The sequence below is a fragment of the Megalops cyprinoides genome, chromosome 11 (genome assembly GCF_013368585.1).
Source record: "Megalops cyprinoides isolate fMegCyp1 chromosome 11, fMegCyp1.pri, whole genome shotgun sequence".
Taxonomy (NCBI): Eukaryota; Metazoa; Chordata; class Actinopteri; order Elopiformes; family Megalopidae; genus Megalops; species Megalops cyprinoides.
Window position 1 is genome coordinate 17607078 of NC_050593.1, and position 26467 is coordinate 17633544.

Genomic DNA, 26467 nt, shown 5'->3' on the forward strand with positions numbered 1-26467 from the left:
ATGTGTGGCGTGTGTTTGTGTGTGTGTGTGTGTGTGTGTGTTGTGGCCACAGGTCTACACGCGGGGAGGCGGTGAAGAGGGCAGTGGAGTGGGTGTCGCGGGCAGACAGACAGTACCCTTGTGTCTGCAGCAGACTAGAGTTCGGCCAGGACTGGGAGTCCGCCACTCGCCAGCTGCTAGGGGTGGACCCACCACACCCCTACTCCCCTCTGCACCCTATTCTGGAGAGGTCTGCAGGAATCCAGGCCCAGTGAAGGGTGACCCCTCCTTAGCTCGTCCCATCTGTACTCCTCTACCTGCCTCAATATTCAATTCAAATTTGCTTTATTGATAGGATGTATGTTGTGTAAACATTCTGAAAGAATATAATATGCATACATACAAATACTTACATACATGCGATATACGAAAAGAAAGAAAAAAGAAACATCTAAAGAAATAATAGCTGCAAATCTAAACCAATGAACATGTAATGATTACACAGTTGCAGATTAATTAATGAATAATTATAGTGATTGGTGGTTGCTGATTGCCGATTGACATGTTAGCAGTGCTGTTCTGACACAGGTCTGTGTTAGCAGTAACTTGGTTAGTTGATTGAGGGGGCTCTTTTTTCGGCTCAGCTCTTGGGTTTGAAGTGCCTTAAATGAGTTATGGGGACTTAATTTTAGATGCATTGAAAATTTTAGCACTCTTTTCTGGGTATTTCTTATCAGTGGAACCTGGCCTATATCTGCATGCATTGGTGGGTATTTTATTTTGTACATTTAGCACAATTTTACAAAATTTTGCAGCAGGGTCTCAGTGAAAAGGGACAAGCATCTTACATAGTCTTGCTGACTGAGTTAGCCCATTACTTCATTCCAGTGCAAAGGGCAGGATGATGCTGTCAGAGATTTTATACCAGATTTTAAGTGGGATACCTATTTTGTATCATTTTCTCTCCATTGCATAGAAGGCTTAACAGGCCTTCTCTCTCAATGGATTCACTGTGACAGTCACAAATTGACGGGAGCACAGCAGGACAGAAGGTGAGGAGGCTGGATGTTGAGGGTTACAAAAGTGAGGCCTCGCAGGCAGCCAGTAACGTACGAGCTGTATTTCAGCAGTGAAGGATATATGTAAGACATGACATCACGCTAACACTCCTCTACCTGTGTCATGCTCACTCTTTCACCTGTTTCACACTCGCTCTCCTCCCCATCTCTCAGGTTCAGTCTTTTATCTATCCTGTCCCAAGCCTTCTGTCCGTCTCAGTAAGGTTGTTCCCCATATTATATCAGAGAGGCCTGTCTAGGTACATGTAAGTTTAAATCTAACCTTAATCCATGGTCCTGATTTATAAGTGATAAAAACTTACGGGCTTTGTAACAGACTTTTAAAGTGCGTTGGAGATAATGTTGTGATTTGCAAAAACATGCATTTTAACTGGGCTAATCAGCTATTTTTATTTTTACTCTGTCTAAAAATGTGCACTTCATGGTGTCTAGATGTAACAGACATGCTCTTTCTCGCAAAGCCTTTTGGTACCCTTTAATCAATTTGTTGTATGAATGTCCATTTTCTTTTTAATACAATGTGTACTGAATGCTTGTTAATTAAAGAAACAAACTTACAAATACTTTTGTGTCCCTTGAGTATCCTTGTGTCAGACTTAAGTCTTATGAGCACACTGCAGCAGCCCTTGTGTCATCCACTGAGGGAGCGGAGAGGTTATGAAGTTGAGAAGTTCAATTACACCATTAAAACGAAATCAGTGTTACAGCGTAGCATTTTGTCCTGCGCTATTGACTGTATTGATACAGCAGCGTAAATTATCCAGGGAGAAATCGGGTGTAAAAAAGCAACCGCAGTAAACTCAGTAAAGCCTAACCAGAGCACTTGTTTACTTTTGCCTCTGTAGTTTTTTTTTTTTTTTTTTTAAGAGAGCAATGAACGCAACAAGCATGACCTCTAGTAATCTTAAAACACCCCAAAGCGTTGACCTTAGGTTTTTCACGTGTTTCATACACCCTGTCTGGCACAGGTCGTGTGCAAACTCTTTTCCTGCAATGGCACCGCACCTACTTTCATGTATTTTTAAAACCTTAATTACTCGCTTTCGCTGAGGCCTTTCACTACAACCTTCGGTATGATTGGCCGATGAAAGATGGTAATCTCCGCCCCCTCCACCATTCACCCAACCCATCGCGTCCACCCCCATCACTCTGTATGGTAGTTAGCGGAAAGTAGTACTACATGCGGCCTGAGTGGCGAGGTTGATGTTTTTGAGAGCGCAGAAGTTTGAGTCAAAGATAGCTCAAACTTAACACAGAAGAAAAAAAAACAGATAGAAATGGAGGAAGGGGCTGCAGGAGCTGCAAGGGCTGAGCCGGGAGACAGCGAGCAGGACGAGGAAGAGGATGTGTACGAAGTGGAGAAGATTATTGACATGCGTGTGGAGGAGGTGAGCGATACAGGGGGGAGGGTGACAGAACGTGTGGGTAAGGGCTTCTTGCGGCTTTACTGTACCCAACGACGTTTTCCACTGTACTTCGTAAAGCGGTGTGGAAATGCCTGCTTATGTTTCATATGCCCTGTTGACTTGGTAATCGAACGGCTTTAGTATAACGTTATGCTAATGTCAAGAACTCCTCTTCGTGCCGTAGCAGATTTGGTGTTCCCCTGCTGTCCTATGTTGTTTTTCCAGATAAGTAACAAGGAAATGTAGAAGTTGTACTTGCTTGTCCGACTTTCCCTTCGTCACATGATTATAGCTCCCACAGCAAGTTATGAAAATGCGTGTGCAACTACTGTCGCTAATATCACTGCCGGGGGATTTAACGTTATCGAGCTGTGCTGGCTAACTAGTCTAGGCTAGCTAACACGAAACGTAATCAATCGTGATTCTCCATAGCATGAGGCAACGTTTAAATTGCTAACATGCCAAGTATGCAGTCCTTTCTTTCTAGCTAGCTGTATGCTGCTTTACATTTATGTGTCGACTGTGTAAAAGTCACCAAAGCTAGCCAGCTCACATTACGGTTGATTGTTACCTGTGTCGGTAGCTACCGACCTAGCGAGCAACATAGGAGAAAGTCACCGCTGCACCTTGACTCTTCTACTAAGAATTTGTTGATGTGATCATCAGCTGGGTACCCAGATCAGCATACTTAAGCTGCAAGACGTGCACATGCTCACATAGACAGTTAATTGTTTTCTGTTACCTTTTATTTATCTTTAGCTAATTCTCAAGGTTTTAATTAACTTGAAACTGAAATACAAAAATAAAATGAAGTGGGTGACAGTTGGGCCATTGTCTGTATCGTTGTTTCGTCATCCTCTGTTTTGGAGTCGCACAGAAGCTTACAAAACAGATGTCAGGCTCAGCCACTCGTTCTGCGCGCCCAGGGCGTGTCGCCTTGTCGCCTTGTCGCAGGTCGTTTTGTTGTGAAGTTATAGAAGCGCCTTTCATGAAAACGTCACACTAGGAGGGAGAAAAAAACATTTACCATTAATGGGGAGGTTCGAATTCAATGCCGGGGGTGGTTTCAGCCGCGAACATCATATAAGCCCCCCACCGCACACACACGCTAGGGATGTGTTTAACAGAGAATTTTGCACAACATTTTGCAAGTGTGCTGATATGAGGTGCAGTCCCAAGTTAGCTCAACACACTGCAGACACCACAGAACCTCCAGCTCCCCCGTGACCTCGCCCATTGTCAATTGGTTGAGGTCACTGCAGATACTGTGGACTGATTCATTCCCTGCTGGATCTTTTGCCAAGTCCCTGTGCGCACCACTGTGAAAGTGCCCGGTTTCTGTGTCTGCAGCCCTGCCTTTGGACAGGGAAAGCCCTGTTGCTTTGTCTCAGCTATCTAATGAGTCCCCCTGGAACACACTGCTTCAGATGGAGATTCCTGGGGTGGAGGTGCTGGGCTTTGGTGAGAGGTGCTTACAGCACCAGAATGAGTCAGCTTTCAGGGTTGTATTGATAATTAGGAGTGCAGCTGGACTGATGTATCTGATCTGCATTTATCATTGTGCTGTATCGTATGCTGTAGGTCTGATTTGGATGAGCTGGGCAGATCCGCTGTGCCGCAGTCTCCTGCTAGCACCTGCAGAGAAGAGCCAAGGCGTGGCGCAATCTGGGCTGTAGGGCTGGGTATTCACAAGGCAAGCAGGGCATGGGCTGTCTGGACAAACCTGATCCCTTATTACTTCCTGTCTGGACATCACAGAGGCCGACAGGTTCCTGGCTATCACGTTGCATTCAGACAACACCGCTGCAGTTCTGCAGCGTCACTCCTGTGGTTCTGCCGCGTAGCCGCAGCATTGTATGAAATGTCACTCGTTGGGAGAAGGGTCTGAGTGACTGTCCCTTCTGTCGTCTGCAGTGCTGTGCGGCTGAAGGGGGACACACAGCCGTAGTGAATACTCTGTTTGCTAGTGACAGCCTGGCATCAAATGAAGGGTACAGACACTTTGCACTTATGACACTCGCTGAGGTGTGGAGCAAGGAAAGTTTTGGATAGTTATTAATGTGCATTAATGCCCATTAATATTACTGTGGCTGTTTTGATGCTGTGATACACTGTTGCGGTTGTGTTCTGCACTGACACAAGCAGTCTTTGGAGAACAGGGAGAGAGCAACAGCAGCCGTAATATACTAACTGCAGTTACGTGAAGTCAGAGACACACCGCTAGAGATGTGATTCACGGGCTGCTTTAGTTCTGGGCCTGACCACCCATCTGCACCAGCTTATGGAATCCTGGCTGTTCTTTTCTCTCAGATTTGTGGGATGATCCCTTCCTCCTTCCCCGACAGGCACGCGAACACTCCATTACATTTTGAATGATCTGTTTAGCTAATAGATGTATGAGATCAGATTGTGTTTGAGTTAGAGTTTATGTGGACCTGCACACGGTGCCTGTATGTGCCGTTTTGCCTTTGTCGTAGTACGTGTGAGATTGTGCGTGTGCTTGGCTGGTAAACAGTAGTCGTGTGTGCTTGTGTGAGAGAGAGAGCGTGCCGCGGTTGTGAGGCAGTCTATGATCGTGCCTGTGCGCGTGTTTGTGTTGTGAATGAGAGGGCGAATGTGGGTGTGTGTTTGGCAGCTCCCGTCCCCTGTGACGGAGGAGTTCAGTTGTCACGGCGCCCTCCAGGGGGGAGGCAGAGGGGGGAGGCGGCGCTGTAGCCACAGACAGGAAGCGCTGGCAGCCTGCCACTCCCAGCCATTCAGAGTTCAGCTGTCTCTGTCTGCCGAGCCTTTGCCAAGATCTGAGACCCACAAAAACAAGGAGGGGGCACCTGGGAGGGGCTGACACTGAGGCGGCTTTCAGATGGGAGTGAAGCGGGTGGGGCGGGGGTGACACACGCACACACACAGTAAGAGTAAATACACACACAGAATAGTAAATTGTCCCCTAAACCATGTTTTGGAACCACTCTAAGCTCATATATTTGTGATTTATCATGAGGGTGAATAGCTGCTGGTTTTGCTTGCGTAGGTTTGTACTCTTGCTGCCGAAACTGAAGCAACACCCACTGGCTTTTTTGATGAAAGAGAGAGTCTTATTACAGTCAGAGGAACACACCTCATTGTTTGCTGTGTGTCATATGGACAAGGTTGTTCTAACACTATGTGTGAATACCAGTCTGGGCTCCAGACCTCTAGGCCACAGACAGGAATGGTCGAAATGTACATGGCTGTTCAACTCTTTTAAATGGACATTACAAATCAAAAAGTTGTGTAGTGGAAACAGTTGAACTTAATGGATTTGTTGGCTGCTCAAAAAAAAGCTAACGCAACCATTATACAAAGCAAAGCTTGTACTTTGCAAGACAGCTTTTTTCTTTGTTTTGATCTACTGGGTTCATTTTAATATTAGGTAAATGTCTTATAATTTATTCTTTTACTATTTCGTTATTCTGTTCCTTAAGGTGTTATCATTTATTCTTTTATTATTTTGTTATTCTCTTCCTTAAGGCTAAATTATTTACACTTTATTTGCATAGCAGATTCCTTCTTCCAGATGCACAGCTAACATCTGACACGTCTGTTGATACATATTGATGAGTTATATATGCGTATATATGTATATGTGCAGCTAGATGTTTACCTGAGCAATTCATGTGACGTGTAAGGATACAAAGGGGTGTCCCAGTTGGGATTCACACCCACAGTGCTCTGGTTACACTCCCAGTTCCAGTGGCTGATGGGTATTTACTTCTGCTTCCTCTTGGGGAAGTTACCCATGAAGCAGTGCTTTGCACAGGTTATCTGTCTGCTAACTCAGTGTCTAATATAATGTGATATTTGGTATTATTGTTAATTTATCTGCCCAGTGCCACTTGCTGTGCAGTTGATCAGTACAAGTTAAGAGCACAAAGGTTTTAATATAATACAGCACACCACCAGTGTAGATCAAATGCCCCTGCACATTATTTTCTCGATTGATTTCAGATAGGTAGTGGGGATGTGTTGTGCAAAGTTTCACTATCCTCTTCCTCCATCCTGACCTTTCCTGACCTTCCTTTATCGTTCGCCCAAGGGGGAGGTTCTGTACCGCGTCCGCTGGAAGTACTACACATCGGACGATGACACCTGGGAGCCGGAGGCTAACCTGGAGGACTGCAAGGAGGTGGTGCTGGCCTTCAGGAGGAAGCTGGCCGACAGCAAGACCAGCAGAGAGGCAGCTGTGGTGAGCGTTCACCCCCCCCACCCCAAACACTGATCTGGCATCAGCAGCACCATCCTGGTCTGCTGATGTCCCCATTCATTTCAGAAAGCTGACTGATCCAGGATCTGTGGTTGCATTGCTCTATTTTGAGAAAGCCTGTGTGGTTTCTCACCTCCCCGGCTGATATGTACAAGGACGGGCTGATTCATGCTTCTCATCCCTCTCTCCGCAGATTTTCCCTTTTGTTTTTAGTTTTATGGCTGTAATTATTGCAGGTGTACAGTTGCCTTTGGACCTGTTTGTTTTTAGAGTCAGAGGAGTGGGGCTGGCCATTTATTGTCTGTAAGACAGGTGTATTAAAAATATGTGATTATTTAAATTATAATGTTGATAAATACCTCAAATATATGCCATATCTAAGTACAATCTAAATACAATCAGTATTTTCTGAGGTAGTTAAAGTCCTTCAACGTGTTCCAGGAAGGATTATCAGAAAGGCAGCTTGGGTAGCTTGGGTTCGTCTCAGTCGCACTATCATTGCTAAATCTCTGAAAATGAAATGCAGGTGGAAGAAGCACAGGAGGTAAGTGCGGGTCCAGTGCAGGAGTGTCAGCTGGCAGTGACGCCCAGCGGGATTGTGGGAACCCGAGAGGAGGAAGAGCAGATGGACCTGACAGCCAGTGGGTTGCAGAGGGACCCATCCCCCAGGGTAAGAGACCAAACCCCCCAGGCCCTGGCCATACTGTGTGTGTGTGGTAGGAGGGAAGAGGGTAGGATGGGAATGGGGTGGGAATACACTGGTGCTTTCGCTCTGTAGTTGTGTTTGCACTGCAGAGCTGTGAGCCTGACATCTTTTGACTATCCCCTGTTTGTTTATTCAGTGTGTACTTTTTGTGTGTTGAGTGGAATACGAGCTGAACGCGTTTGGGTGCTTCTGCGGTCTGTCCACTTTGGGCTGCGGCGGAAGGCTGCACCTTTGCTTACTGGACACAGCTGTGATGGGACCACTTATGGGCTGTGGTTTTTTCCTCTCCTTCCATTAGAGGCTGCCTGTGCAGAGCGACCTGTTTGGCGCTGAGCGCGATGGTGACGAGAAAGACGCGTCTTCACCTAAAAAGAAGAAGAAAAAGGATTCGATGGAACACTCTGAGGACTTTTCACCAGACATGCATAAGAAAGAAAAGAAGAAGAAGGAAATAAAGTGGAAGGAGGAGAGGGTATTGCCAGCACTGCAATCTGACAGGACTGAGATGGAGGATGAGGCCAGCCAGCCCGCCCCGGTCCCGCCCCCACCCAGCAGCCAGAGGACCTCCATGCCGAAGAGGGCCTGTGACTCCGAGGGTGACGAGGAGCCCTTCATGTCCCCTAAGAAACACAAGAGAGACAAGCCCAAAGACGGGGAGAAGGCGAGAAAAGAGAAACCCAAAGGCGGAGAGAAGCCGAGAAAAGAGAAGCTGAAAGACGGGGGGAAGCAGAAGAAGGGGAGCGGGGAGAAGAAGAGGAAGGGTCGCTGGAACGCGCTGGACTCCTCTGAGGAGGATGAGTGGGCCGTGGTGGAGGCTCCGGGGGCGCGGGCGGACTCGACGGAGAAGAGCGCGGTGAGACCGGCGGCGAAGCCCCACCACACGCGGAGGGAGGAGGCGGCGACCTCCAAGGCCAAGCCGAGGCAGGGCGTGGGGGGGCTGAAGCTGCAGGGCATCCGAGACCTCATCCAGGAGAGGAGGGGCAGGAAGCCCCCGGCCCCTCAGAAGGAGAGCGCGCATCAGAGGCTGAAGAATCTGATCAGTGGTATAAGCCACAGCAAGGCCCCGCGCAGCAGCACGGAGGACGACACCACCCTCCTCTCCGACACCACCCTCCTCTCCTCCGACTCCAGCGACGTCGTCGTCGTGAGCAAGAGGAAGACTAAGGGCAAAGAGCAGGAGGCCGTCGCCCAAAGTGCGGCGTCGTCTCCCCCCTCTTCCTCTGCTGCTGTCGGACCCAAGAAGGATGAAGCTAAACCGGATGCTGGTTCGGCCTCAGGCCTGGGCGCAAAGGGCAAAAATGCGTCTTCCTGCTCGTGGTCAGTGAAGCAAGGGGACAGTGCGGAGAAGGACCACTCTACGTCAGGCAACCTGTTCGAGAAGTTCCTGCTGAACCGCGAGGCCAAGGACAAGGTGTCAAGGAGACAGAGCGCAAACAAGGCGGTCCCAGAGAATCGAGTCGAACAGGCCAAGACTACGGCACCAAAGGTTCTCCTCACTTCTGACTCTATCTCTTTCGTTATTGTGTTGTGGCAGTGGTCTATATGTGACCACTGCACCAACATTCTCATCATGGCTAGTCGCTCATTGTCTCTGACAATGTGGTAGAGAGTCAAGGGTCAGCAGATTTAGTTAAACTATCTAATTTGATCCTTGTGTAGTATGTCTTTTGTTTTACGTGCTAGTTTACAAGTGCAACTTAGGGTCTGGCTGTCAGTAAAATGTGCAAGAGGGAAAGACAGTTACAAGCGTGATGACATTGGTGACAGGTTTTTTTTTGCAAATGCAGAATGCGGGCAAGGCTGAGAAAAAGCTGAAACCTTCAAAGAAGTCGGTGGTCCAGAATCTGGAGCCCAACAGGACGGAGAAGGCCAAGAGGGATCCCAAGACCCCAGAGGGTAAGGTGCAGGGCTTCCAAAGCAGCCCAGTCAGTTAGGGGTCTTCCTGAGTCAGGTTCACTTTGCTTGACTGTGTCTCAGGAGTTTTCTTTTTGCCTTTTTGCTGTGGTGTAGTATCAAAACATTGCTCATTCACTCACCTGAAAGGTTTTACCTCTGCACACCAGAGCAATGAAACAGAAGTGCCATATTTCTAGGAGAGTGTTGGTTGAAATTAATATTGTAATAAATGTATATTGCTGTAATTTTTACTGCAGTTTAGACTGAATTTAAACTAGAGCTTGAGGTAATTAATTGAGGTAATTCTTAAAGCTGCCTGGAAAAAAAGTATTTTTGAACATTCAAACTTAGGGAAAGCATTTGGTTGAACATGCCAATTATTTTTTTCCTAATTAGTCTAACTGGTTTGTGTTCTCAGCTTCCTGGTCGGCACAGAGCCCCACCTCCCTGGAGGCAGGAGAGAAGCAGGAAAGGAGAGAAAGGAGTGACAGCCAGGCTGTGAGACGTCAGAAAAGTGACAGCCTGACGGAAAGAAGGGAGAATACGGATAATCAGATGAAGCAGGAGAAGCCAGAGGAGTTTCCAGTATCCAGAGTGACAGGAGATCCCATGGAGAACCCGGGGGAGTCTCAAGAGTGCGAGGAGAAAGCGGAGCATCAGCGAGAGAAGGGGGAGGGACAGGGAGAGAGGAGGGAGAGGCCGGAGGAGAGCGGCGGAGGCCAGGAGAGGGGGGCGAAGCCAGCGGAAGCAGCATCTCCAGAGCTGGCAGAAGACGCGCTGGCTGGTGTGAGGATGAGAGAGAGGAGGAGGAAACGAGGGGACAGCGAGCCGCGCCTGTACATGGCATGCGACGACAATCAGGACTCTCAGGACACATTGGGGCCCCCTGACAAGCCAGGTTCATTCTGCTTATGTGTGAATCACATGCACACAATCAGTGTCTTCACGTGAAACTGTATTTCACTCATAACAAAGTGAAAGGGTGACACACACACACTCAGCCTGACTGTTAGTGACTGACTGTGCCTATCAGTTAGTAACAGTGTGAAATAATGCCTAGCCAGCCAGTCATTGAATTAGGTACATTATACATTACATTACTGTCATTTAGCAGACTCTCTTATCCAGAGCGACTTACGTAGGTTACAGTTTTTACATGTTGTCCATTTATACAGTTGGATGTTTACTGAGGTATAACTGGGTTAAGTACCTCCCCCAAGGGCACAGCAGCAGTGCCCAGCGGGGAATCGAGATACAGGAGCAGATCAGTGGGATGCAAACCCAGGTTATGATGTGTGTCATTGTGTGTGTGACAGACAGGGGCCCGGCTTCGCCGAGCTACGGGGTGGATCTCGAGCTGGACTGGATGTCAATGGAGGACTTCCAGAGACATTTGAATGGAGACGACGAGATTTACTCAGCTGCTACCTTAACTGCAGGTGAGTTTCTCTTTGAGACCCACACACTGTATGAGATCCCATACGCAAAGATCTGGATTCCATCACCTCTTGACATCTGAACAGTACCCTGTATTTTGGCAGCCAGGTTTGTAGCCTGTAGTTCAGTTGAAATCCGCTATCTCTTACTATAGCTTCTCTTGCATAACACATAGCTAGGTGTCATTAATAGGATAAAGTGACCAGTCCTAATAAGTTTGGGGAAATCTTGGAAATTGTGTTAACTGAATGGATTAGACTGTAGAATTATTGATAGCAATGTCTACTTGGAGCACTGTATTCAGATGGATAACCTATTTCTCAAGTGTCAGCTGTCTAGTGTCCTAGTCCTTTTTTTTTTTTTTTGTTACATGTCTGTCTGTCCCTTGCTCTGTCTTTCAGACGAACTTCGGGATGCAGTGAAAAGTGGAGACTACTTGGCAGTAAAGTTTGCACTCAATTCCAAAGAAGACTACAATCTGGAACAGGAGGTGCAGTTTAGAAACCTACAGAGGATTTACACCACAACTTAAATTTCAGAATGTCTGTTACCGCACTAGAAACTCAGGTTATGTGCAGTATGTAAGATGAAGGGGGGTATACTACAGACTACCTGTTACCCCTCACATATTTGAAACAGGTATGCTAAATGCATAATTTTCCTCAAAAGGTTGGTCAACCAGGGTCAGGGCGTCTGCTGAGAAGACAATAGCAAAATTATTAAGGTGACCTCATTGCCTCAGTGCTGTGATCACAAATGACCAGGGGCTTCTCCTTTTGAAGTGGCCCCTGCTCAGCAGTGTAGGCCTGATGCAGAGATGTGCTGTCTCTTAGTCCTCCATAAACACTTAAAAAAATTAAAAATTAAAATCCATCTCTGAGTTGGCCAGCCTTTGGGGAGGGCATGCTGCTGCACTCTCTTTCTTAGGAAGACCCCGTGTGCTGTGCGGATCTGTTTGCAGTGGTGACACACCTTATCCTAAACTAGCCCATTACCTTACCAGTGCCTTGGCCACTACTAACCTTAAGCCCTGCTGCCCATACTCAGAGTGACCAATGGACTGATCTGTTGTACCATTACATTATATTACATTATTATCATTTAGCAGATGCTCTTGCCCAGAGCGACTTACACAGGATACAGTTCTACATGCTATCCATTTATACTGCTGAATATTTGTTGAAGCAGTTCTGGGTTAAGTACCTTGCCTAAGGGTACAGCTGCAGTGTCCCAGTGGGTAATTGAACCAGCAGCCTTTTGGTTACAATCCCTGCTCCTTACTGCCCCTGCCCCTCTCACCGCGTGACCCTGTGACGCCTGTGCCCTCCGCAGCACTCCAGCGGGATGTCCCTGGCCATGCTGGCGGCGGCAGGGGGGCAGGACGATATCCTGCGGCTTCTGATCAAGAAGGGCGCCAAGGTGAACAGCCGGCAGAAGAACGGCATGACGGCGCTCATGCACGCTGCCGAGAAGGTGTCCCAGCCGCGCCACACACTGTCATCCCCTCCATACCCAGCCATTCACATTCACTTCACATCAGCAGTGAGCGGGTGTGTGGGCTCTACAGAGTTCCTCCCTAACCCCTCTGTCACCTTGTGTGTGTGGTGCAGAACTTCCTGACCACGGTGGCCATTCTCCTGGAGGCGGGGGCCTACATTAATACGCAGACGCTGAGCGGTGAGACGGCTCTCATGAGGGTGAGGAGGGTCATGCGGATACGTCCCTGTTTCCTTTTGAGACTGAAATGACCATACTGCCGCGGTGAGCAATTCTTTAACAGCGGCTCTCTTTCTAGGCTTGCAAGAGAGGAAACGCAGAAGTAGTGCGCCTCCTACTGGAGCACGGGGCGGACTGCAACATCCTGTCCAAGTACCAGAACAACGCCCTGCACTTCGCTAAGCTCAGCAACAATGTAATCGTCTATGACTATGTCAAGGACCATGTAAATATGTGAGTCTACACTGCAAACACACACACATACACACAAGGTTCCTTGAGAAACACTAAGAGCCCTGTTTTCACAAGTCATAACTGAGTAGGATGCTTTACTCATTGTGCCTTCCTCCAGGGTCCTCAACTCATCAGCAGTGCGTAACCAACTTCATAAACTGGTGGCTGATGTCACTGGCTCAAATTACAAAAGGTTCATTTATAGTTTTCGGGCATCTCATGGAGGAACCTTAATGCAGTGGTTAGGTTAAAGAGGCTCAGTTAAGGACCAGACTCAGGGGACACGAGGAGAGAACAGACACCCTCAAGGCTCCAAGACTGTAGAGCCGACTGCTGGCTGATGCACCCATCTCTTCCTCCACACTTGCGGTGTTCCCCACCTCTTTAATAGAGTGCTCTCTGGGTCTTCTCCACTTAGCCTGTCATTATTTAGCGCTTGTTAAGGTGTTGTGCTCAGAACAGCCATGAAGGGTTTCGTGAAATTCACACTCTCCAGGCAGTCTGCGCCAGTGGCAGTCTGTGTGTGTGTGTGTCTCACATTTGGGAATACAGAACCCTCATGATCAGAAGCAAGGCAGGATTGATTGTTTTCTCAGTATGTCTCGTTGGAGTTTCTGCTTGTGTGGAGGTACAGGGCTGTGCGGTGAATGAGACGCACTCCTCTCCTGCACACAGGTTGTCGAGTGTAGCGGAGGAGACGATCCGGGCGTACTTTGAGACCCGGCTGGCCCTGCTGGAGCCCGTTTTCCCCTTGGCCTGCCATAGGCTCTGTGAGGGGCCCGATTTTTCCCTGGAGTTCAACTACAAACCACCCCAGCACAGCCCTGTCGAGGGTAGGAAGTCTCTCTCTCTCTCTCACACACACACACACACACACTCAAGAGGGTAGGCAGCACTCCATCCAGTCTCACAACCCCCTCCTGTACGTGTAGTCTTACATTTATACCCAACACCGAGTAGCACAAATCATAGATGAACCTTAACATCATAACTATTAATGTCATGTTTTTTCTTTTTTTAAGACCACTTGCCACACACCATTAATTTTAAATTGACTCTTTCAATAACATGCATGAATAAGCATGGTTAAAGTAGAGCTGTTCACTCATACAGCAGTGTAGCAGAAGGCGGAAGGTTTGAGGTGTCATTCATATAGTGAATTGATTGAATAATACAATGGATTCAACCATTTGTACGCCTCACTGCAGCATGTCTTGGAACCAAAAAAGAACAAATGTCATGTATTTGCAGATTTGCTCTGCTTTTGGAAGTTGGAGATCCTATTTTTCAAGAGGACTCAAAAGTCCAGTCTCAAACCCAGTTGAGGCCTAACATAACCACGTCCTTATTACTCATTAAGCAGTAATGTAAGACATGTCTATGGAGGCTGAAAGGAGACGTTCTCTTCTCTCTCAGGCACGGGGATCCTCCTCTTCATCTTCCATGCCAACTTCCTGAGTGAAGTCACAGCCCGGTTGTGCGGGCCCTGCAGCGTCCATGCTGTGGTCCTCAATGACAAGTTCCAGCTGCCCATCTTCCTGGTGCGTCAAGGTCAAACAAGGCAATGTTGGGTCTAGATATGAAGCTGTAGGGTATGTTTATAGCCCAATCGGATGAAGAAATAGCTGTCTTGTACTGACACTCTTTCTGAGATATGACAGAGGCCTGTTGGTACAAATGTTAATGGGTGGTAATAGTTTCTGTCTGTTGGTTTAGATGGAAGTGGTTTGCTTTTTTGGCTCTTTCCATTGCCTTTGGTCTCTGCCTCTCAGGAAAATTGAAACCACTCAAAGCAGACCTGAGATGTGGACAGACAGTCCATCATTGCCCAGACATGAATTAGTCTGCCAGCTCTCTGAAGCGTCTTTCGTAGTGAAAGAAAACCTCTCTAATATCATCCCAGCCCATACCAATATCACAGCTGTGTGGAATGAGAGAGGGGTGGAGAGGGAAGGAGAGTGAGATAGCGAGAGCTCCATCAGAGCCTCTCTGGAGTTGGTGAGAGCCAGGAAGTGCCCATTAGTGCAGCTGCTGAGTTGGTTACTGTTACTGTGCCAGGGTCAAGTAAGCTGGGATACAAACAGCACCCTTAGCAAGGTCAGCTGAGTGCAGGGAGAGGCCCTCTCAAGTGAGCTCTTGAGGGGCAAGGAACTGAGTTCAGTGAGGGGCCTTTTCAAGGGGCACATATATCTCATGGTTCATGCTGTTCTCAGTTGTGTTACAATTCATGAAAATTGCAGATGTTTAGAAAAATATTTTTCATGTAATTTGTTTGGCATTTAGCTCTCAGTTCAGCCTTCTCCCTCTCATGCTGTGTTCCTCCCCAGGACAGCCACTTCATTTACTCGTTCAGCCCCGTACAAGGTACCAATAAGGTGTTCATACGACTGGCGGAGTCCCCCACTGCGAAGGTGAGAGAGCAAGGAAAACCTGTGATAAGCAGACAGAGCTGCCAGTCGTTGACTGCTCTGTTGAAATCAAACTTCTTTGCCCTCTGTGGTAGTGTATGTTGATTGGTTCAAATCAGTGAGAAGCTAACAGGAGTTTATCCGCCCATACCTACATATAACCATTGGGTAACCATTTAAGCTAATGGCTTTTAAGGATATTATGGATGAAAGTCAGTTGGGGAGCTTCCTAGCTTAGAGAGATGCTCCTGTTGTTTCAGATTGGTCAATGATGATGTAGGTGGCTGAAATGGCTATCCTAACTCTTGGTTTACTGCTGTGTGACAACTGCTTGATTTCACCCTCTTGATTTTGCCCATTTTTGTATCGTTTGTACCACTGGCAACACTGATCTCTTCCTTCTGCTTCTGCAGGTCAAGCTGCTGATCTGTGCATATAGGGTGCAACTGCAATGATGCACAGCCTCCAGGTTAAACGTTACATGCAGACCTGCCAAGGCACAGGCCACACATCCTCTAGGAGATGTTCTGCCAAAGACTATCAACAAATCGCAGGGCTGTTTTTTCAATGTGAGCCCGCACCCAGATTGAGTGAGACGCGATGGTGTAACAGGAGTGCAGTTTTGGAACTGAGCTCATTTTGTAGAGAACACCTTTGCAAAATGTGTTGTATAATGAAATTCATGTTCTGTATCTTTGTGAAATGTTTGTCCAAAGCTGCCTCTCACCACAGACGAACACTAACTCCAATCTAGGTCTCCCTTGATTCAATGTGCACTAGTAGGAAAAATCTAAAAGGGAGTAACCAATCTTCTAAGAGCAATTGCCTTTTCTTATTTATTACTTTACAGTGACTTCCTATGGTCCTCATGCTATTCTCACACTCCTACTCAGTCTGGCAGGAGCTGGCAGGTTAAGTGTGGACTGTCACAAGGGCCTGTGTGCCACATCAGGGCAGGGGAAATCTCTGGACCAAATGAACTTTTTCCCCAAAATGCACGTGTGCTTTTTATTAGTCAAACATGCTTTGATTTTCAAAAATTATTCTTGACAGGAGTCATTTCTGAGGATTAAAAATGTAGTTTTTGATTTACATAAAAAAAAAGAAAAAAATCCTAAGGAAGCTCCATCTGATGTTGCCATCAGAGCATGTTAAAATATTACATGTACAAGTATGTAAAATAAGGGTGTCTGATGGCAAATGTTACTCTCAGGTGAAATGTGATGCAATTAAACCTAAAGCTCAAGATGGTAGCACAGACACACTGTTCGTATTTTTTTGACTATGCAGACAGGTGATCTAGATATGAATCTACTTTAGATCTAAATAATTGATATGAAATTAAACACAGGGATATTACCAGGGTTTAACTTAAGGTTTGTAATTTTTGTAGAAAAAAATGCTGAACTTGAAGGAGATACCTCAGGCATTTACTTGGAAATATTTCTGAAGAACATTTGTGTGCATCGGTACTTGTTCACCTCTGAGCGAGTCCTAAAGCTGAGTATGTACTGGAGCTTTCTTCATGGGTCCACCCCCAACTTCCAGTGCCTCCTTGGAAAACTTAGGCTGCAGGTCTCCCCATTTCTTTTTGTCCATTTCCATTTCCAGATGCACTTACTGTTCCCACAACAATACCCTGGAAAACCGACGTGTGTTTAAAGATGCTTGCGTTTTTCATTGTTGATGATACATTAAAGCCATTACCAGTTGTTACACTGTAAATTTGTTTGCATTAAATGTAACACACTTTTGAAAAGCTGCATGTATTTTTTCCTCCTTCTGGCATCAGCTTCCTGCCAAAGCACATAGGGCAGATGAGTTGTCGGAGGCAGACACAGAACCAACATGGTATTTCTGATCAAATCAGTCAGCACACTGAGGCTGTAACAGCAGCAGCCAGCAGAGGGTCACCCAACTTCTGACAGTTCTACTGAGAAAGAGGACACTACAAAGCATTGAAATTGTAAACTTTATTTATGCAAGTAGAAAATGGCATGTATGATTTTAGTAGAGAAAGCACAATGCAGGGCTACCTGTTAGGGAAGAAAGCAAACACTTACCTGATCCTGACTGTGTTTGTGTTGGGAGGGGCACAGCTGCCAAATGCGTACTCGCCATTAAAGTATACTTTACCTACAGCGCATCGATTGAGAGGTGGCAAAATGAAAGGCACAGTGCAATTAGAGACCATGTCTGTAGCTGAAGCTGTGTGCACTCTGCATCCTGTGGGACAGAGCCCTGCTCAGCCCTCCTCAGCCTGGGGAGATACAAAGAAAGGGAGGGAGGGACAGAGGAAAGTCTGTTATGAATCAAACAGCACTGTGTAACATTACTGTAACATAAACATTCAGATTCACTGCACTACAAATGGTACATACAACTACAACTTTGATGAAGATCAAATTATCTGTGAATGCAGAAATATTTTGTGGTATGGCCATTATACCATCTACCATAGGTGCTCTACAAAAAGAGACCACAGGGCACTCACCAGTTATTTGAAGCATAGTTCTGGTACGGTCGCCACTGTCCACAACAACCCAAGAAACCACTGTAAAAAAATCAAATGAAATAAAATGAAGAAAAAAGACAGGTACCTAATATACAAATACAAACACAACTGCATGAACCAGTTCTTTTCATGATGCGTTTCCCCTCTGGAGCCCCCCGGCAGGTACCTCCCCAGTGCATGCTGGGAACATATTTGTGGGATGCAAACCAACTCCTCTGGGAAAGTCCAATGTTCTGAATCATGTCCCCTGTGCCTAGCACAGATGATGTAAAGGGTAAACTACAAGAGTAATGAATCCTTTTGTTCACTTCCTACTTTTAAATATACACTTGTTAAATAATAAAATATATCTCCTACAAAGATGGAGAAGCATTGACTAGCTTTGCTTATGCAAAATGAATATACAACAGGAAATCATTCTCACTCACACAATCTGAATTTACCATATGCCCAGAGGGAAGAGTACACTTTGAGTGACGGATTATTAATATTACAGATGCGCCCCCTGGCTTGAAAGGTGAGCTAGTGAGGGAAGGAGATGAAAATGCTGTTGCAACGACATATGGCAAGCCACACTCTGGTTCGCTAAATGCACAGCATACTAATGCATTATTCAGTTTAGTTGGTAGCTTAGTAGGCTTGTCACCACTCACTGCTACAATTGCAAAGTGAAACATCATTAATCATTAAAATATATGAACGTATCTGATGCACAGTGCATATGAAATCTACAAACTCTATTCTCTGTAATCATGTTATTCCTGTGGCTACTTTAATGGCTATTTGTCAGGTACCTTCTATTTCTTTTAAGTACTACATACAGCTTGATGGTCACCTCAGATGTTTTAGTGAAGTGGCTTTAAAACCCAACTTACTGTTACGTTGGCTTACGTTGTCTGAAAAGCTTACTGTACGGAGCTGCATTGCTTAACAAGCAAGACAGTTGGATGGATATATCAAATAGAATTTGACAGCTAGCACATTACACTTAGCAAGCTACCTCGCTAGAAATTAGTTCACTAGTTGGTAAAAACATAATTCTGATTAAAACGCTGACAGTATTTTGTTGTTCTACTTCTGACATTTCATTTGAAGAGAACTATTTATTACAGTGAAGATATTACAAACTACATCCACACTTCCTGGCAATTTTTGGATACAAAATAATGTTCTTCTGTGTCATACTTTAACAAACTGATTTAATTAGCAGTTTCATATATATATATATATGAAACTGCTAATCACAGTATATGACATGACTGGTCTCAAAGATGCATACAAGAAATCAAAATTGGTTCATAGAAAGTAAAAAAAAGTAGCTTCAAGATCTTTTTACTGGTGTTCTCATCTACCCTCAGTAATCTCTTAATGACACACTCAAACAAACTCATAATTTACAGCCCTTCATGTGATATGTCAATCATATTCTTCTGACATTACTTCTTCTGATCTTACCAGATCTTGCTGAAGCTGCTCTTCCGTTTTTATTATAATAAGGCATTTAATTATTCCCAAATATACACTCTGGCTTTCAGCAACTTGTTTTAAAAAAGGTAGTTCTAGTTTCTACAATGGTCAGATTCTTTTTTCTGAATCTTTATCAAAAGTGCTGGCATAGTGAGATGGCCTTGACTAGAACATCTAATTAACAGACATTAAAAGACATGTTATGTGCTGCTACTGAAAAATGTGAGTTGTTAAAGACATAAGACATCAATTTAAATGCAAAAGGATCATCAACAAAATAATTATGCAATGTATGCTAGCAAATGCAAATAATGTAACTGGAACAGATGTTTGAACATGTTGCAGAAACTTCACCTGTCTCCACTGTCAACATTGCCATTTGCATGTTCCTCCCAAAAGCCAACTGCAGTTGAGGTGAACAGGCAGAACTCAAAGTGTCATCTGATTTCAAACACATAGGTATTATGTTATACTCAAATCTCAAAAACATGTCAAAAACGTGGTTAATGTTGTCAAGTTTAACCTGGAAATTTCTGGGCATATAAGAAATTTCAAGTCCACTGATGTAGGTAAACTGTTTATGCACTCAAAGAACTTATTTCATCTTTCTGACAGCTGAAAAAGGTGGCCGGACAGAAATATCTGCATTACACAAACTGTTTAAGAAAATGAGTTTTAGGCAGAAAACACCCAACACCACTGTAATGTAATGTAATGTAATATAATGAAATGTAATATTTGTAAGTCACTCTGGGTAAGAGCGTCTGCTAAATAATGTAATGTAATGAAATGTAATGTAATGTAATATGGTAAGCTTTGATAAAAGCTGAAAAGTTTTCAGACGTATACTGCATTTTTAACATTCTGCACAATCTGGCTCATTCCCCACTGATTCAAACAACAAAAAAAATTTTTACAGAATTTGAAGTGAGTGCACTGCGCCATACTGAAAAGGTAAAAGCAGGCAAACCGCCTTCTCAGCTACAGCCTTTCATTTTACCCAAATAACAATGATGACATGAACCAATTACCATGCTTTCACAACTAAATTTAGAATCTGCCTAAAGGTAACTGTGTTACTGTTGTTGGTTATGCCCCATACATGCTTGACCCCCATATGATATATAGCTATATATTGTCATTTTACGTTTGCATTTTGAAATTTTTCATTACTGCATCTTTACATGTTCACCTGCCAAGGGACTACAAATAAAAATGAACTGTGTAGCTCAATCTGGCATTTTGTGCATGGAAACAACTACTGATATGGCAATTACTGTGCATTTTAATTAAGGAAAATAAGCAAATATAGAGGAACATACCTGAATGAAAATGGTAGAAAACATAACAATTGAGCCCAGGGCAAACCTGAATTATATTTCTTGGAACATTTTATATTTTCCTACAGTAAGATTTATTCTTAAGGATTACTAAAACATTTAAATACACTATTCCTACCTACTGTGATAAAAAGTGAGAAACATATGAACAGAGTAAAATGAATGTAGATGAACTTCATGGGAATGTTTCCTCGATTTATCACACATTATAGACCTATTCATCTTTGCTCAATGCATGACACATGGTCATACAATGAGGACTGAAGAGCTGAAAAGTGTTGTTTAAAGCAACAACCAAAAAAAAGAACCACACCAAAAAATAAAAACACTCTTCCTCACTGAAATTAAATGAAGACCGATACAATAAAGAAAAATGTATAAGTTATAAATACTGTATGTGCAAAGAGCACAGAGGTGAAAGTGTAGCTACGAACAATGATGAATAGAGGAATGAGCAGAAAACTGTGTTCAGAATCCTGAGATTGCAAATGCAGTGTTGCTCGCATTAACCCCCGATCAGGACAGTGCAATCTAAAATCTAACTAAGTTTGCACTGCACAAATCACTCGAAGATCTCACGACCCATTGAAAGTCATACAATCGCTATCATGCAATCACAAAATTTATTTATGATTCAGTGACTGTGCCATTATCCACTGGGAATGATGGGAATAATCTCTGGACCTGTGTGGACCCCAGCATGCTACAAACTATGAAACTCCCAATATCCACTGCAAATGTGCTGCAGTGCCCTGACCTAGGGCAACAGATCTGCACCAGGACACTCACCATACACAGAGCCAAGCAGGCAGGCGGACAGGACACAAACCTCATGGATAGTGCCATATGAACACACAGTTCCTCGCTCAGTTGAAGCAAAAAAGAAAAAAATCTTTTTATTCATTAGTTCAAATGAATGGGAGTGGAAAGTGAAGTCCTAACAATGAGCTCTTCTGGTGGTCTCAGGTCCGCTGTGAGGAGTAACGGCACTATTTGTAATATGGCTGTAGATGTACAGTGCATTCAGTTCTATCGGTGTACACACACAGAAACTCATGTACAGGATATGCTACACAAGAGGGCAGTGCAAGCAGTAAAACCAGTGATGCTTTGTCACTCTGGAATATTTCCGCTGCAGAAGTTCAGATCTCATCGAATGTCAAAAACCATGATGAAAAAGATACCCAAGGCAAGTGGTAGTGGTACAAGCAGAGTATCATGTCTACTCTAAAAGAAAGTGGAGAGGTATCCTGTCATTGCTTATATACCTACCACTATTACAAGTAATTCCATTATGATGCTGGATTTGATTTTCTGCAGATTCCATGTATTCAGTTAATGCAAGCATATTTTGCATTAACTGAATTATTGAAATATTGCATTAATTGCCCAGAGAATGTTACTGCCATTGAGAAGTAAATGCATGAAAATGAGGACTCATGCACCTATTTCACCTGATGGCATTTTCAGCTTTTAATGTCCATGCATATACTAACGTTTTCATGTTTCTTTCCAATTCCTTCAAATACAGAGGACTCACGATGTATACCTTTATTAAATTACACATCAAAACCATTATGGCATTTTTGATAATGGTCTACAGATATGTCCATAGAGACCCCAAAAGTTCTTCTGCATTTTTTTTTTAAAGAAATGAAACATGCCAGATATTTACTTTATTTAGACAGGTGTGGTAACTGAAGATGAAATCTTCAGGAATAAGCCGCAGACATTATGCAGTTCCATCTGTTGTGCTTCCTCAGTCTGCAGTGTGTTTTGGTAGGTGTACATAACTATGAGCACATTCCCCTTGCAGAATATAGACAGGACCACAGCACTAGGAGTTCATATGAAATTTTCTTTCATGGTGAAATTTCCCTAAACTTTAAATCTGCAACATTATACTCTGAACATGACTCGGTCCTCCTGGCATTGGCTGGACCATGACTTTGAATAAAATCACACAGATTTTTGTTATATACATGTCCCTTCTTGTAACACAGGGAAAACACTGTACAACTGATTAGCAATGAGTTCTGGAAGCTTGCTTTTCAAAATGATTTTGAACACCAATAAAAGTGCCTGCTACACTTTTCTAAATAGCTAAGACAGGTTTATATTTGGCCACAATTCTTTCAAATGTGTTTAGTATTTCTCTGTTTAGTCAATGATCAGTTATGCTTATGTAAATTTCAAAATGAGAAAAGCAATTGAAAACCATTTATCTCAACTGTACAGACACTGAAATATTTTACTGTCACTTTCAAAAAAAGACAATGTCAGCTGCACCTCAAAAGTTTTCCCCCAAACCCAACTGAAACACAGTAAAATTTGTGCCTGTATCAAGGTTTAAGACACGTAACCTTAAATCAGTGTTCCTTTAATGTAGCGATATCCATTCAATGTGCTCACGGTTCCACTTGGGAGGACCATGCTGAGCTTTTGTGATGTACGAACTGACAGAATCAAAGGTCTTTCGGATACCCCAATATAAAACTAAGTGGTAAAAAATGCTCAAATAGCTTGAAAAGTATATGTGTATGAGATTAACAAGATAATGTATGAAGATAATGCTGTCTCAGTAGCAGTATTTCTACTGTTACACTGTTAGTTGGCTATTGTAAGATCTGAAATACATATTTTGTAAACCTAGTGCTTGTACCTAGTTGAAAGTCTACCAGTAAAAGGTTGCAAGTCAAATCGAATTTCTCATAACTCATCAAGATGAAGCATTTAATTTTCCCAGAATTTCACAGGTGGAATCATAAGAGTGAGGAAAAACCCTTTCCATGATCACAGACTCCACACAGAACAGAAGCACGAAGGAGGTACGAGTTAGCACATAATACTTAGACTCTGCTGTCTGAAATGTTGCCATATCTTGTTAACAAAAAGGCAGAACCATACAATGCCCTTCACAAGTTCGCCGCATGAAAACAAATTAGGATAAGAAATGAAAGCAAACACCCCCGATGGGGGAAAAATTCTCACGTTTATTTGGTTGCGTCTGGTGGCTCTCATGCTCACTCCCTCAGCACTCTCTCATCCAAAACCAGGACCGTGTGTCGGAAAACGGCAACAACAAAAATAAAAGAGGAACATCTGAAAAGGACAACTGAGTTTGTTTTGCACCCTCTTGTAATATTCGATTAAATATTAACACCGTGTCTGCTGACATTTTGTCCATTTCTGGATTGCAAACTAAAGGTTCCTAAAATGACCAATCAAAAGGACAAAGCAAGAAGCTATGCTCTCCTTGGCTTCCCTTAGTATTGGGATGATGATTTAGGTCTCCTACTGAGACATATGTGAACCTACTGAGAAAGAAGCTCATTCATGACTATTGAAACAATACAATTCCTGCTTCTTGATGATTTAGGTCTCCTACTGAGACATATGTGAACCTACTGAGAAAGAAGCTCATTCATGACTATTGAAACAATACAATTCCTGCTTCTTGTATTCTTTCTTACAAAGTTAAGTTGTACTGACCGCTGCAAATCACAAAGGTAAATTATTTTGCAAAAATACCACATCAGACAGACATGGAACACACATAAACACACTGAGTGACATCCTGCTATAAGGTTAAAACCAACTTGCAGTAGAAGACAATATTCATGGCCTTGCTGCTGCAATATAAATATCTATATGTAGGGGAAATTGTGTCATGGGGAAATCTTTTTTTTAAGATAATTTAATATTTTCCTCAGTGGACTGTGAGGATCACAACACATGGTACATAGATTAGCAGCATCAGCTTGGAACACCTTGCCAACACTTTTAGATTGCAATCATTTAAAATGTTACTGGTCTTCTGTTCTTGTTATTTTATTTCGTACACAAAGCCTCTGACACAGACCATATGAGAACAATATAACACAAGACTCCCAGCAAGGAACAGCTATTCGGTTAAAGGCAGTCCCTGTCTTCTCAAACAGGACCGTTTATGAAACTCAGAGCAGTTTCTTAACCATTTAGCTTACCATGGTTTAAGGATAACACTTACAAACTGTTATTGAGATACTATATAACAGGATCTAGGCCAAACCCTCACTCTTCAAGGGGATAAGGAAAACTACTATTAAATGAAATATAGAATATAAATTTATTATCACTAGACTAACTCAACAGGAGCAGGGAATTTAAAAAGTTTCAAATAAATGATCCTTCTGCTAAGGCCTTACAGGAATCTAAATACATAATTTAAAATCAAATAAACAGTGGAAGATAGCAATAAAGAAACAAACTTTTACTGATGATGGTCTGCACTTCTGACAGATGTACAACAAAAATGTTAATACTTGTGCACTATTGACCAGATATTTTAAAAACATATGAAGTACCATTGCACATTGCAAGCATTTAAATTCTGTTTTATTTGTTGCCAAAATTCTTGAAGAGAGCACGACGTGACTAAGGATATGTCAAATAAACAATGAAACGGTGATGAGAGGGACCCAGGCAGAGGCATGCATTAAAACACTAAAGCCTACACTAATGCAAAAGCTACTCATTCACATCTTTCAGTTCACATTATTCAAGGCAGAAATTAAAAGCTAAAGAAAATCACTTATGTCACTTTTTTTCTTTTACAGTTGCTGGTTAAATGCAAGTTCCTTCTCAGTAACGAAAAAGTTAAAAAAGAAAAAAAAAAAAAAAATGAAGACACCGCCCACTGCTACTACACTACAAAGCTCGGCTCTTGCAATAAAAATGCACTAAGGTAGCATATCAGGCAAAAAAAAAAAAAAAAAAACTTATGTGAAAATAAAAACTGTAAAATGAGATGTAAAATGTGGAGAGAGGGTGTTCTGTGCACATAAGGGAAGGCAGGAATGCTTGGGACAGGCCTCTGTAGCTCAATATCTGCGGCGTTTGTTGTTGGGCCCGTCAAAGTTCGCCCCGCCTTGGTTTCCTCTCCCAAAACCCCCAGGCCCACCAGCACCCACGCCCACCGGCACTGCCCCTGCCATGGGCTGCTGCTGCGGGGGCTCCACTCCAGGCCGGCCGCCCATGGGGGAGCCCATCTGCGGGGGACCGCCGCCCTGGGGGAATCTATCGCTGCGCTATGGGTGTTTAACAGCCAACGTACAGTCCAGTCCATTGACGGATGGCCACAAGAGGTTTTTATTAACATTGACACAACACCATGTTCCGAATGTTGCAGTCGAGAAGAGGAGGGCAGAAGAGTCCCCAGGAGAGGCAGGATCAAACGGTGGAAAAGGAAGAAAGGAGTGGTTTTATTAGAAATCCATTACAAAGCCTGGCTACTTTCAGAGCTTTCCCCCTCCCCACCTTCACTAAAGGTTCTTACATACAAGAGACATGTCTTTTGTGATGGAAACCTGTGAACCAGGGCACCAGAGTTGGACTGGAGTAAAAACAGGAGCACAGAGAAACTACACATAATGCATCCTGCCGCATAAATACAGCAGTAGCATACTAAGCACAGAGGGGCCCCTCGGCCAGGTAGTAAGAAGCATCAGTGAATGGGGGGGGTGTGCATTGTTTCCACTACCCCACTGATAGAATATCATCCTGAGAAAAGATGTCCTAATGGCACAGAAAAGGTGTTAGGAAGGCAAAGCAATTCACCTTGAGGGGTCAACTTTTTACAGTGAAATCTGATTCATCGTGGCCTTCACCATTTTGTATTAGGGAGATACAGTTAGCAGAATTATTCCTTCATAAAAACTATCAATTAAATTATCATTTTAGATAGGCCATGACACACTGTAAACACACTGATCAAGCCTTTCTGACATCTTTTCAGTTCATTATTTGTAAATGGGTACTTTCACATGTATTTTTATCGCTCCACATGACCTTTCACAGAAATTTATTTTAATCACTAAAGACATGAATTGGTTTTCTTTTTAGTTTGTAGCAAAGTAATATTTCCCATTTCACTGTGCTTTGTTGTCCAGGTGTCAGTTGGCTAGCTAAAAATGACCCTTTCACTTCTGTTGTGGTAATGTAGGGATCACAGGCATTTTTTGACACGGTGGGTTGACTGGAATGCTCCACACTGCTACCTTTGG

The 26467-nt window shown here is 43.8% G+C and overlaps 2 protein-coding genes across 3 annotated transcripts in view; one reads left to right on the forward strand and one right to left on the reverse strand.

Moving 5' to 3' along the window:
• Nucleotides 1–2227: 2227 nt before the first annotated feature.
• On the forward strand, nucleotides 2228–16083 carry mphosph8 (M-phase phosphoprotein 8). The gene is made up of 15 exons (XM_036541054.1): nucleotides 2228–2446; nucleotides 6537–6686; nucleotides 7231–7374; nucleotides 7709–8896; nucleotides 9198–9306; nucleotides 9725–10204; nucleotides 10623–10745; nucleotides 11145–11233; nucleotides 12076–12216; nucleotides 12354–12440; nucleotides 12539–12693; nucleotides 13369–13526; nucleotides 14110–14234; nucleotides 15021–15104; nucleotides 15515–16083. Exons 1-15 carry the CDS (start codon nucleotides 2336–2338, stop codon nucleotides 15554–15556), a joined length of 3186 nt encoding a protein of 1061 aa, XP_036396947.1. The 5' UTR covers nucleotides 2228–2335; the 3' UTR covers nucleotides 15557–16083.
• Nucleotides 16084–17101: 1018 nt separating this feature from the next.
• The window catches only part of pspc1 (paraspeckle component 1), a 31401-nt gene continuing 22035 nt past the window's right edge, over nucleotides 17102–26467 (reverse strand). Inside the window, exons 7-8 of one of the 2 annotated variants that reach the window (XM_036540164.1) lie at nucleotides 17596–17655; nucleotides 17102–17361 (exon numbers count right to left, since the gene is read on the reverse strand). In XM_036540164.1, coding sequence (XP_036396057.1) covers nucleotides 17599–17655 — 57 coding nt within the window. In that variant the 3' untranslated portion in view covers nucleotides 17102–17361; nucleotides 17596–17598. Of the gene's footprint in view, nucleotides 17362–17595; nucleotides 17656–25184; nucleotides 25493–26467 lie in introns of those variants that run through there. The other variant, XM_036540163.1, reaches the window with a different exon arrangement.